Source organism: Terrapene carolina, unplaced genomic scaffold, assembly GCF_002925995.2.
Source record: "Terrapene carolina triunguis isolate 2854851 unplaced genomic scaffold, T_m_triunguis-2.0 Scaffold238, whole genome shotgun sequence".
NCBI lineage: Eukaryota > Metazoa > Chordata > Testudines > Emydidae > Terrapene > Terrapene triunguis.
This window is the reverse complement of record NW_020664589.1, coordinates 16,472,444-16,485,005: the sequence shown is the minus strand read 5'-3', so window position 1 is coordinate 16,485,005 and position 12,562 is coordinate 16,472,444. Positions and strand designations below refer to the sequence as shown.

At 54.2% G+C, this 12,562-nt stretch overlaps 1 protein-coding gene across 1 annotated transcript in view; it reads right to left on the bottom strand.

Annotated features, from left to right (window-relative positions):
* The window catches only part of ADGRD2 (adhesion G protein-coupled receptor D2), a 58,302-nt gene that overhangs the window by 44,327 nt on the left and 1,413 nt on the right, over positions 1-12,562 (bottom strand). Inside the window, exons 3-11 of the mRNA XM_024214533.2 lie at positions 11,832-12,068; positions 10,184-10,837; positions 8,881-8,979; positions 8,171-8,256; positions 7,311-7,589; positions 5,309-5,420; positions 3,122-3,256; positions 1,731-1,845; positions 300-405 (exon numbers count right to left, since the gene is read on the bottom strand). Of these exons, the coding sequence (XP_024070301.1) occupies positions 300-405; positions 1,731-1,845; positions 3,122-3,256; positions 5,309-5,420; positions 7,311-7,589; positions 8,171-8,256; positions 8,881-8,979; positions 10,184-10,837; positions 11,832-12,068 (1,823 nt within the window). The remainder of the gene's footprint in view (positions 1-299; positions 406-1,730; positions 1,846-3,121; positions 3,257-5,308; positions 5,421-7,310; positions 7,590-8,170; positions 8,257-8,880; positions 8,980-10,183; positions 10,838-11,831; positions 12,069-12,562) is intronic.

Here is a 12,562-nt window from a genome sequence, read left to right as displayed (position 1 = left end):
ACTCGACCAATGCGCTAACCCAGGTCTGTTCCCCACATCTGGTTTCTAGCTGTGCACAATCAGCCAGACCCAGTCTCACCCCTGCCCCCGGAAGCTGGCTTGGGTCTGAGACGAGTCAGAGGTAAACTTGGGAATTTTTAAATTCAAAGGGAATTTGACTCCTAGAAGACAGGCTTGGCTCACGGTCTCCCCAGGTCGCAGGGCAGTCCCTGTCTCTGGGCTAGGACTCTGCAATGCGGTCTCTGTTTGCTCTTGCTCTCTTCCATCGTTGACAGAGGAGGAGCATCGCCCCGGGGTACCTGGGTGCGGTGCTGCAGGCGATAGCGTACAGATGTGCTGATCTCCTGGTAGTCGCTGCGTAGAGTGGATGAAATAATGGCAGAGCCCACCTGTGTGCTCAGATACCTGGGGACAGAGAGAACCTTCACAGACACAGGAGAGCAGAGCAGCGGGGTCATTTCTTAAACCGATGAATAAAATCTTTGCGGCGAACACTGACAAGGAAACAATCATCCCAGGGTACAATCAATAAGAGGGGCCCCCGATGCTGGAACAAAGGCGGCCAATGGCTTATCTAGCCTAGTGTCCTGTCACCAATGCAAACGCTTCCAGGAAGGCATGGCCTTTCCATAGTGGACTCCCCCCCCCATGGGGAAGATGCCCTTCTGCCCCAGCTGATGAAACTGTGTTGATGTACCTTAGCTAATGTACTCGTAGATGCTTTTCTTGCTCATATGAACATGCAGGGCTGTGACGGCCAGAGAAAGAGGCGACTTTTCCCAGCTCTTCTAAACCCTAACTCCAGGCTACCTCCCAGGGGCACGTGCCATAGGTCAGTTCTACCCAGGTGATGTGAGACACAGCTGGGCTGGCAGCCCGGGCAAGGGGAGCTCAGGGTCTCTGTCTACCAAGCAGTGACCCTGGGGCTGGAGTGATCAGAGCCACCTGCCCTTTGCTTCAGGGCGAGCTGTTCAGATGCAGGCACAGGGATCTTTAGGACAGAACAGATTGGGGGTTAGCAGGCAAACGAAAACCAGGCAGCTCCTCCCCCATGGCTAATGTAAATGAGGCTTCAGGTTAAATCATCCCAAGCCGGAGCAGCACCAGTCAAAGAGCGAAAGGCAGGAGGCGAGAGCGAGCATCTGGCCTGTTGGAGGTGACAGGATGCTGTCCCCACCTAGTGCTCCCAGGAGAACAGCCAGGCGCACGGCGGCTGCAGCCTGAGACGGCAAGTGCTTTGCCCAAGCCACTTTCCGGCCTGGTGCCCCTCCAGTATCAGCACTGCCCCAGCCCCAGGAACCTCTGCTTCAAATTCAGCCACCGAACTGAGGTGGGGACTGGGCCAGTTCTTTCTGGACACTGTTAAATCATCCCAGCGAGAGGAGATCTCTGCAGGCTCGTCCACGTCCTTCTGCAGCGGTAACCCTGCCCAGGAGAGGACCCCCTCTGGGTCCCTCGGCAGGGTCTTAGCTGCCAGCCACCATAGAAGGGACTAGCCCTCTCCCCTCTTTAGCGCAAGGCCATGCGCCCTGGGGCCAGAGTCTAGCCTGGCCCCTGGTTCTGGGAGACATTTTCTGTGCCAAATGATTGGCTGCATGTGGCTGCGGCAGCGGGAGGACACCCAAAGCACTGACGCTGCTGCGGACTCCCGGGGCCTGGCCAGGTCTGACTAGTGCATCCCCATTTGTCTGGGGGTGAGCAGTGCAACGACCAGGCGAACGCGCACTCACCGCCGTCCTCCGTCAGACGCGGCCACGTCCTGGAACACGGCGCTGCTCCCTGGGAGGAAGCACTGGAGGGAGGAGTGGCCGTACCACGTGTTGATCGCAGTGACTCTGCTGAGACCTGAACAGAGACAATGGAGCGGGAGAAGTGAAAAAGCCTCCGCTCGGTACCTCTGATGACGACGTCCGGCCTGCTGTAAGTGCCAGTGGTCTCCTTTGGGGTGGGCCAGCCCAGGGGCGGGGGCAGAGCTGACAGAAACTCACCCGGGTCGATGTGAGCCACAGTCCCCCATGCAAACAGCCATGTCCAGGGTTACGGCCTCTGGGTTCGCCCCCTTGCAACTCCCTTTGAAGTTTAGTTTCAAACAAGCCCAAAACTTTGAGGCAATGGCAGTTTCACTTCTGTGACAGTCCCTAGTTCCACACCAGTGCAATGGGAATCCCAGAACATCCCTCCCCCGCAGGGCTATGGCCAGGACAAAGTCACTAAAGACTGTGAGCAGCTCAGACCCTGCGGCGATGGGAGCCAGCCAAGTGCCTACGAAAAACAGGCCACGTCTCAGCTGGCCTTACGATGTCCCAGAGAAATCCTCGTACACAACGGCTCTACCCCCTCCTCCATTTCCCCTCCAGCAACTGCCTCGCGAGAGACAACAGTGCCGGGAGCAAAGGACGGTCCGTCTCTGGTGCTTGTGGCAGAGTTTGTGTCAGGGGAACTGGCTGGCCTAGGAGATGGGCAATGAGGCCATGGCCGGTGCCACCAGCCAGCGCTGTCCCTAAGGGGGTGCGGGGCCCGGGGCGGACGTGATGAATCTGTCACGTCCGGGACCGACCACGCTGGCCAATCGTGCTGGCCCGGGGGGCCCCCCAAAGCGTGGGGCCGGAGCGATCACCCCGATTCCCTGTACCTAGGGACGGCTCTGCCACCAGCTTTGACCCAACCCCAAGTTGGCCATGACTGAAAGTCATTTGCCCCGATAAGGCTGTTGGGTGGGTTGTGTGACAGGAGCTGGTGGGTCTCAGCGCTGAGCAGTCTCACTCCCTATCACACAGCCATGCCCCCAGGCTGTCCATCACAGCAGTGAGAAGCCAGGCAGTACAAGGGCCAGGAGCCAAGCCCCGTCTCTCCAGGTCCGAGTGGAGGCATTCGGGTGGCGTGTTCGCACGCACTGCTGCAGTCTCTAAGTACCTGTTCATGGAGCACTCTGAGACCCAGACCCATTTCCCTCTCCCTGAGAACAGCCCCCGTACAGCTGCTTGCCACATGGAATTTGGGCAGAATATGTTAATTCAGGTATTACCGCCAGCCCCTTACGAAGCTGCTGCATGAAGCTTCCCTCCTCTAAGTGGAATCAGGGAGGGTCCATCCAGGATGCAGGACCCGGCCCTCACTCTACCTTTGGCTTTAAGTCTTTCTACTTCTTCAGGGGGAACTTCTATGAGGTCAGGCCCGCCTGCCTCCTGGCTTTGGATCAGATACACGTCACTGCTGGGCTCCTGCCGGCTGAGCTCCATCTTCCTGACTTCGATCCCTGGGGAAACAACCCCCGTCAGTATTTCCTCCAAAGCCGCTACTCAAAATGCCATGGCCTGAGGGCCTGAGCAGAATATTCAGGATAGACCCCGGATTCCTCTGGAAATCAGCCAGCCACATTCAGGCTTAGTTCACTGCCCACCCTAACCCCAGCTGAGCAGTGTAATATTTGCCCTTGGGGGTTGTCATGCAATAATGACCTGGCTCCACAGAGGGAGCAGGCTGAGCTAGAGGACGGCATGTACGTGTGTACACACACACACACACACCCCTTTCCAATAAGGGCAAAGCAGACACACAACAGTACAGTGTCAACCAGTGCCCTATCAGATCCACGTATTGAACACAACAGAGCTGGGTGTTCTCAAACCCTAGAGAATCTCGCCCGAGGCCCTTCCAGCCACTTGGAGCACAGCAGCCCCCCAAGTACCCCTAGGACCAAGGAAAGGACAAAGCAAAAGAACCTGTGGGGGAGGTTCCCCCCATACCCAGCCTCCTGGTGAGACTCTTCAGACGGTGACATCGTTGGCCAAAGGAAATGGTGGGAACTCCGAGATCTGCAAACTGAGCCAAGTCCCGGAGAACAGCCTGCCGGGCACACTCTTGCTTTGTGTGGGTGAGAGCGTGGGGGGAGGGATGGAACAAACTGACCTACTAGGGGTGTCCCGTGTCTAGGATTCAGTGGGGTGTCTGGGTGATCCCTTCCCCCCGCTACCCCCACCTCCCCTGACACCCCAGCCCTCACTTCAGACCCGTGATACCACCCGAGTCCTCGGAGTGTTTTACACAACCACGCCCAGCCCAGCCGTTTGCTCAGAAGACGATGCTGCCCAGCCCCTCAGCTTCTCTGCCAGCGCCTGTGTCCCTGGTGCCTGGACTAAAGTTTGTGGAAGCCCCTTGTTAAAATATTGGGAGATCTGAGCTTGCCTGTGTACCTAGCTGTGAGGCGCCATGTGCGTGGGCACATCACCCTCTTGTGGAGGCCTTGGGGAATGTCACTGACTGGAGCATTCCTCAGTGCTACTGCATGGAAAGGATTTCTTGTAATTATGCTTCCTGGTTTGCAGTTTAAAATGAAATTACAGGGTGATGTTAAGTGATCAGGAAGGAAGGAAATACAGCCACAGCCTCGCCTCAAGCATCCCCTCCCACCCTTAAAATAGCAAGTTAACTCTCTGCAGTCAGATTTCCAAAGGAGGCCTCCAAGTGCCCAATGTCAGACACCCCAGGCCTGATTTTCCAAAGAGTCAGCAGGAGCTATCGGCTCCCCACACCTGCAGCTGAGTGCCCACAAACCAGGGCGCCTCAAATCAGCAGACGTAGCTGAAATCATTGGCCATAATGCTTAGCCCTTGTATACCCAGTATTATGTGACCTCGTGGGAGCTAGCAGAGGCAGGCCTGTTCCCCCAGTAATGACGTAGGCATGGGATCAGTGAACAACAGAACCACCTCCGTTTCTCCCAGGGCAGTTCCCCTCCCGCTGCTGGAGCTGCTGATACCAGTTTCCCTTTCTCCCGGAGACAGGACATGCACACGCTGCCAAGAATTTCCTCCCAAGATTACTTTCTGAGATGGGGTCCCCCCGGGAGCAGCCACCCTCTTGATGGGCTGCATGTGGGTGTGCAGAGAACCAGGGCCGGCTCCAGGCACCAGCTTACCAAGCAGGTGCTTGGGGCGGCCACTTCGGAGAGGGGCGGCACGTCCAGCTGTTCGGCGGCAATTCCTGCTCGGAGCGAAGGACCTCCCGCCGAATTGCCGCCACAGATCGCGATCGCGGCTTTTTGTTTTTTGTTTTTGTTTGGCTGCTTGGGGTGGCCAAAACCCTGGAGCCGGCCCTGCAGAGAACACCCACTCCCCCAGCCAGGACAGTAACCCTGTTACATTACTTTCACCTTCAAAGTGCTGGGAGACACACACCCCCTGCCCCACCACCATCCCAGGCCAAACTACCACCGCCACTGCCTGAAGGCTGTTCAGGCTTGCCCCTTTCAAGTGCAAGGTGGCTCAAGCTTTTGCGGCTGCCCGGAGCCCGGCTCGTTCATACTCACCGATGTTCCTGTACTGGATCGCTATCTTTGTCCTTTCCGCAGTCAGAAGTTGGTCTAGGTTTGAAGCCATTCTGTCCATGTTCTCTACAACAGTCATAGGCCCTCTGATAATCTAAGAAACACACAGTCATTTGTAAAAACAACAAGGAGTCCTTGTGCCACCTTAGAGACTAACAAATTTATCTGGGCATAAACTCACACAGTCATTTGTGAGATCTCCCTATATCAAATGGTGCAGGTTACAACCAGTGTTGCCAACTCTCGTGTCTCATGATATTCAGTGTTTTCAAAGCCTCAGCTCCAGGAGTCAAGTGATTACATGAAAATCTCAGTTTTCTATTTTCTTTTCCCTTTTTTTAAAATAAGTCTCTTGCCCCACTAGCAGCAGAGAAAAGCTTGAAAATGTGAAACCTATTGGCTCAAAAAACCAACAGGCAAATAAACAGGATCCAACTTGCTTTTGGGGGGCCTGACTCCTGAGTTTTGAACACTTGGGGTTGTCTGTGCTGTAGAACACACACTCTCATCCCCTGAAACCTACTCACAAGGGAAAGAGCTGCCCGCAAGAAACTGAGCCATTACTTGAAAAGCTACAAATTCACGGCCTGCTCCCAAGAGGTGCGGAGCACGTGGACCATCCTGCATATCACAAGTGTGACAGTGCTACATAACGTGGGCACTCGGAGCCTCGTGGCAACAGAACTCACACCTTCCCTGCAGAGGTCGCTTCCGCTCAAGCTAAAGGGGAATCTCTGGGAGTAGTAGTGGGTTTATGATGCAGCTGAGAAGTTCTCCAGGAGCAGGCTGTGCTGTGCACGTAACCCCTGGCCACTGCATGTACCCAGCCAGAGAGCTTGACTTTTGAGCTCATGCCGTGATCTCTGGAGGTCCCTAGTTCAATCCCCAGTGGATTGCCACGACGGTAGCTGTTACACATACACCCAGGAGGGGCTAGGTCATTACAATATACAGAAAGGGCCGGCCCGAGAGGACAAGATAAAAGCATCCAATGGAGAAGGCCCCCGCTTGGGGGACATGATGAAAATTTCTCACACAAGGCTCTACAGTGTTTTGAACACTTTGGGGTCTGGAAACAGACGCTGTCTTGGCATCCCATCTGCAAACATTACAACAATGCACTTTTAAAAAGCTAGTGCACGATCCCTGCCAGGCACAGTGGTGGGGGGAGCAAAGTGCCAGCAATCTGCCATGGACTGCGTTCACCCCACAGGGAACAGGCCCCTGACAGACAAGCGTCCTGGCGCTAGGCCAGCCGGCTTGAACAGTACAGAAGCCGAGGGGGGCTCCCAAGGGAACTTGCAAGGAGGGGGCAGCTTGGAGTTTTAGCAATGGACAGCAGCAAACGCCCGATCGCTGGAGCAAGCAGAGACTGCTGCAGGTGGATGTTTGATGTGCTGCCCGATGCTGCTTGACAGCGTCGAAGTAGGAGTCATGGGTTTGCACCTTGAGACACAGCAATTCCTGGCACTGGTGCTACTCTAGGGCAGGGTGAGACAGTTCAGAAATTATCTGATCCTCTCGCTGTCCCTCAAAATATTCATGCAGCTCTGGAGCCAAACTGGATCGCTGCAAAGGTTCAGAGCACCTGGTTAATTCCTCCATAGACGCCTCCACCCCTGCCCCCTAATCATCTCATTTTCATGCAGTCTGTGCAATCCCAGGCTCCAGCCAGGGGCTGGACTGCAAGTGCCATGACATTGCCAGGAAGGCTGTTTCCATGAGACCCAGCGTGCCTACAATCTCTAGAGAGAACCTTCTCTTCCCGTTCCAGCCAGCCCCAAACTCTGACCTTTGGAGGTTTGCCCCACAGTAGGCCCACCCCCATGATTAGTCATCAGATCATTGTGAGCCAGTGAATCAAGGAACTGCAGATTCCAGCAGTACGGTCAGATGTGACACAAACCTAGTCTGCAGTGTCTGCAGACCACGCCGAGGCGAGGCAGGTAGCTAGGTTCATGCATACATCACAAGCCTATTTCACCTGGCTGATTTCTGACCACTGGTCAGTATTTTGCTCCTCCAGGATCAGTCCAGTCACTTCCACGTAATACTGGCTCAGCTGCTCCAGCATCTCCAGCTGTTCCTGCTCCTGGACTTCAACGTCTGAAACTTGCTTTAGAAACTGGACCACACCAAGCAGGTCAGCTGGCTTCACTGGGGTCTCCTCCTCCCTCAGGACAGTCGTCAGAGCATGGAGAACATGGACAGCTGCTGAGATGTTCACGTCTCTAACATCGCCCAAGAAAACATTCTCAGGAATCTGCCAAGGAAAAGCCTTTTACCCCAGAGCAGACCCCACCTCTGCCCAAAGACATCAAACGATGTGGAGTTAATTAAGGGCTATGGGTGATGCTCTGTGCCCACCCTCCAATACACAAGGAGGCTGCCCTGCCAGCCACCCTTAAGCTATTAACCCGCAAGCTGGTGACTAGTGGAAAATGCCCCATGTGCAGGGAAGGGAGATCTGCCCCTGCTCTGCCACACGGGAGCATATGGGCGTTTGCTGAACTCAGCGTGCAAACGAGGCTGGGAATCACTGCTGGAAACGGCTCCCCTGCTCACAGTAACGAGTCCCCCAGATCAGGCCCTGGTGCTGTGAAATGGGCTCAGCTCGTCAAAATGATTCAAAGGTAAATATTTTAAAAGCCAGAAAAAGGTGGCGGGTCTATTCGTGAGGTTCCTCCCACTCCTGGAGTGCAGCACTAGAGGGGCCAGGGGCACACGGCTTCAGGCCGGGAGGACAAGAAACACGCACACGAATGAACAATGGCAGAGCAAGTCGGCTCTGGCCTGTTCTCAGCATTGGGAAGGTCCCGAGGGTCTGGGCTCTCACGCACTCACCACGGTAGCATTTGCAAGGGTATTAACCCGACTGATCAGTGGCGGGCTGGATTCTGACTGGGTTTTCTTCAAGAGTAAATACACATCTGAGAATAACACAAAGACACAAGTGTTGCCGCGATCCCCAGTAAAGTCCCATTTTCAAGTGCCTGGACAGTAGCTCCTTGGGACTCACTGATGTGCTGGGAGGACAATCAGGACAAGCTGCCGGGACTTGGGGAGGTAATTTGTGCCTTTTGCCTTTGCTGCAAAGACACCCATTGGGGGACACCAAGAGCTGACATCTCAGCTGCTCAGCCAAACTTTTGATCTCTGTGACCTCCCCTACCGCAGCCCATCTCCCCACCCAGAGATGCTTGGAGTTGATCTTACCCTACAGTGCTGTCACTGTAAGGGGACAATACCCAGGAGTCCTGCAATGTGCAGTGCAGACAACAGAATAAACTGAAGATAAAAAAATTAAAAATCTGTAAGAGCAGCAAGCGGGAGCATTCGGCCAGGACACACTTGGCCTGAGGCTGTGGCTACAGCACATTTTGACATTTATTTAATTTAGAAAGTTGAAAATGTTAGAGATTGTAGAAGATTAGACTGTAAACTCTTCAGGGCAGGGACTGTGTCTTCCTGGGTGTCTGTCTAGGGCCCGATCCTGGCCAGGACCCCTGGGAGCTACCACAATGGAAATAATAAATCAATCACGCTGGCTGTACCCTTCTTGTAGTGGCAGACGAAAGGCAAGGAATGCAAACAAGAAGTGTCACTGACTCCACCACTGCCAACGTCCAGAACCCTGCATTGCTCCACAGGCCCTGGGGAGACACAAACAAGGCCCAGAATGCTGAGACATGCTAGGGTGACCAGATGTCCCGATTTTATAGGGTCAGTCCCGATATTTGGGTCTTTTTCTTATATAGGCTCCTATTACTCCCCACCCCCCGTCCCAATTTTTCACACTTGCTGTCTGGTCACCCGTCTGCGCTGTCCCCCACCAGACGGGACATTTTCACAAATGATCCACAAACTTTGTTGAAGGCTGAAAATCGCCAGTTGCTCCTTAAACAGCCCCACTGTTCTCCCATGCACAGCCTGGAGCATGCATTCCTTGTGCTGCTCCGTAACGTAGCTTCTCGGATAACCCGCACAGTTAGATGCCCACCCCAGATACACCACAAGGAGACAGAAATGCCAGGGCTTAAGTTCTGGGTTTGATTAGGAATTGTCAAGCCAGTTGGTGCTAAACAGTGCCGTTCGCTCAGGAGGATCCCGAAGCACTAGGAAGGTGATATACAGGGTCCAACAACAGTAATCAACTGATAACAGGGGAGCAAGCGTAGCCTGAGGCTATTTCTACACTACGCCGCTTTTAGCGACACAGCCGTGCCGCTACAGCCGTGCCGCTAAAAGGCGCGCAGCGTAGCTGCTGTTTTGTCGGCAGGAGAGAGCTCTGCCGCCGACAAAAAACTCCCACCCCCCCCGAGCGGCGTTAGCATTGTCGGCGGAGCGCTCTCTGTTCACACGTTTATCTTTTGGGGGTGGGGGGGGAGTTAACATCGCTCTGAACGACAAAAGTTTTGTCTTTCACTCTTGCCAGTGGAGACAAAGCCTAACTTCTCCAACTGAAACTAGCAGGGAAACATGGAGGAGGAAGAGTATCATTAGCCCAGTGGGAATTTGCCCAGGACACTGGCGTTCATGACGGAAAGTGCCATGGAATCTTTAATGACCACAGATGAACAGGACCTCGGTCTCAGGTCTTATCTGGATGGTGACCACCCCCTTTCCCCCAGCACTCAAACCAACCCTCCTTTCCCTCCCCAAAGCATTCCCCAGCTATCCATCCTCCCGGTGCAAACATCTCTTCCTATGGGTGATGCTTACGCCCACACGGAGACCTGTCGTCTTCGGTACAGCTGCACCTGGCAGAAAGGCGCTGCCTTTTGCTGATCTGCAGCTCAGAACCTAAGCTTGGAAAGCAAAGTGCGCCGGGCACCTGACGCCGGGAATGAGTCTTACCTGGGCAAAGGAACTGTGCTGTCACTTCTTGTACAGCGGGCTCGATCTCCAGAGTGTAGCTGCCCCACCCGAAGATAAGCTCATGGTCTATCAGGCAGCACGACCGGACTCTCTCTATCTGCTCTTCGCTAAGGACTCTACGCCACACGTTCAGGTCAGTGATGTTCCCACTGAAGGACTCCTTCTCCTTGAAGGTGCCCCCTAGTGAATCCTGGTCTTGCCCAATAATAAAAGTTCCATGATCGTAAATAGCCTGGCTGGCCGGCGGCCCTGCGGCACACAGTCCAGCGGCAGAGGCCTTCTTCTTCCCATCGGCGTAGATGGCCCACGTCCCGTTCTGCTGCTGCCAGGTGACACAGAAGTGATGCCACTGCCCATCGCTGCGGAACATGGGCAGGTACGGGGAGTGGTGTCCATGGACGATGATGGCAAATCGTACAAACCCTTCCTCATCAACGAAGCCGCGCAGCTGGAACTCGTTAATGAAAGCAGGGACGGCATAGGAGAAGATGGTGGAAATCTCCTGGGTCTTGTTGTCCCACTGGATGTGGGCACAGGCGGTGACAGCAGGCATCACGGGGAAGTTGGCCAGCACCTTCACGTACTTAGTGTCTGTTTTGTTTCTGAACACCAGGATTGGTGCTGTGTGAATTCCTGGAAGGGGAACATTCAAAACTTCAGCCAAGACAGGGCAGGAACCTGGACCAAACCCTGCTCCCTCTCTCTGAGAGACAACAATTTCTTTTGTTTCATCCCCAAAAATGCTAAAGACCCTTGACCCCAGCATACCACAATACCATAAATACATGCTTGAGAGTTCTCAGCTACTTCTAAAGGGGATGGTGCTGGCTACAGTGATGCCTGGAGAGGGAAGGGGAGTTTGATGCTAGAGCATTTCGGCAAATGCCACTTCTGGAAAGTGACACTTCCAGCAGCCAGGATGGTAAATAATGAATTTGGGATTAACTGCTCATCACCAATGGCATGTCTTCTGGAGGCAGAGCCTAGAGAAGACCTCCCCGATCACCCTACCCATGCTCAGCACAGTTGTGATACATGACTACCCAGCGCTGGATTGCTGCAGCCTACGCCCCCAGTCATATTACTTATATGATTACTTCTGCAGATATGTTCCAGGGGATACGTCCAGCAAAACCATCTTTGTCTTGATGCTGAGGTGGATCATAGAGTATTAGTCCATGACACCCCAGGGCATGAGATCCCCCCTTAAAAACTCTCCTTTGCCAGGATACCTACAAATAATTGGATACCGGTGAGACATCTGATGTACCACAGCCTGGCCTGCTGACCAATACTCTCTCATTGTTTCCTTGTATTCCCCCTTCTCTCTGTGTCCATCTGTTGGGTCTTGTCTTATACTTAGATTGTAAGCTCTCTGGGGCAGGTTTGGTCCTTTTGGCTTGTGTCTGTACAGCACCTCGCGCAATGCGGCCCTGGTCCATGCTAGGGCTCGTAGGCCCTACCACAACACAAATCACAAGAATAATTTTTCCAGACTAATAACTTCCCCTCACAATATCCAGACACACGTGTTTTGTAAAAGAAGGATCCGACCTTTGGGCCTTCCTGGGTTTCTTTGTCCCTGGCTAGGCCAGGCTAGCTGCCCCAATGCCCATCTTATACTCACGTCTCTGTTTGTGTTTTCGCAGGAATGCCTCCCTCTCGTCTAACCAGACAGAGCTTTGGACTTGGTGGGAGCGCAGCAGTTGGCTGACCGAAGCCAGCTCACTGTTCGGGAGCTCAAAGAGCAGCTGCGCAAAGCGTTGTTCACAGTGTCTGTTCGCATGCCACCAGTCCAAGGGGATGTCCACGTATTCATAAACATCTCCCGAGGTCCCGACGGTGGCAGCAGCAGCACCAAAATCTGAAAGGCAGACATGCAAGCTGGACCATTGCTACCCCATGCAGCACAGGAGCCAGTAGGACACATGCCGGTTTGCAGAAAGCACCAGAGCTGTGTCCTCATTCCCTGCCCCTGGACGCACGAGGCCTTCACATCAACAGCCTCAGTAATACGAACTACACGCTACACACCCGCTCCTGCCACCTGGGGTCAGCCTCGTGCAGCAGATCAGACATGCACTTGCAAACATGGGGTTTGCGCAGCCCTCGGAAAGTCAGAAGCAGAATCTCGCACCCGCACGCAGCACAAAGGGACATCAGCGAACAGGGACAGACTTTGGCGGGTTGCCTCGGGCTTAAGATGAGAGAGAGCTGAGAGCTGCGCTTTAGCACATGTGCCTGGAAGGGTTGGCTTTCCCCAGGCCCAGCCCTCAGACCTGATTCATCCGTAGGAAATACCCAAAACAGTGGCAATGTCAGGACAAAACAAAACACACTGCCGTTCACCGGAGGGAT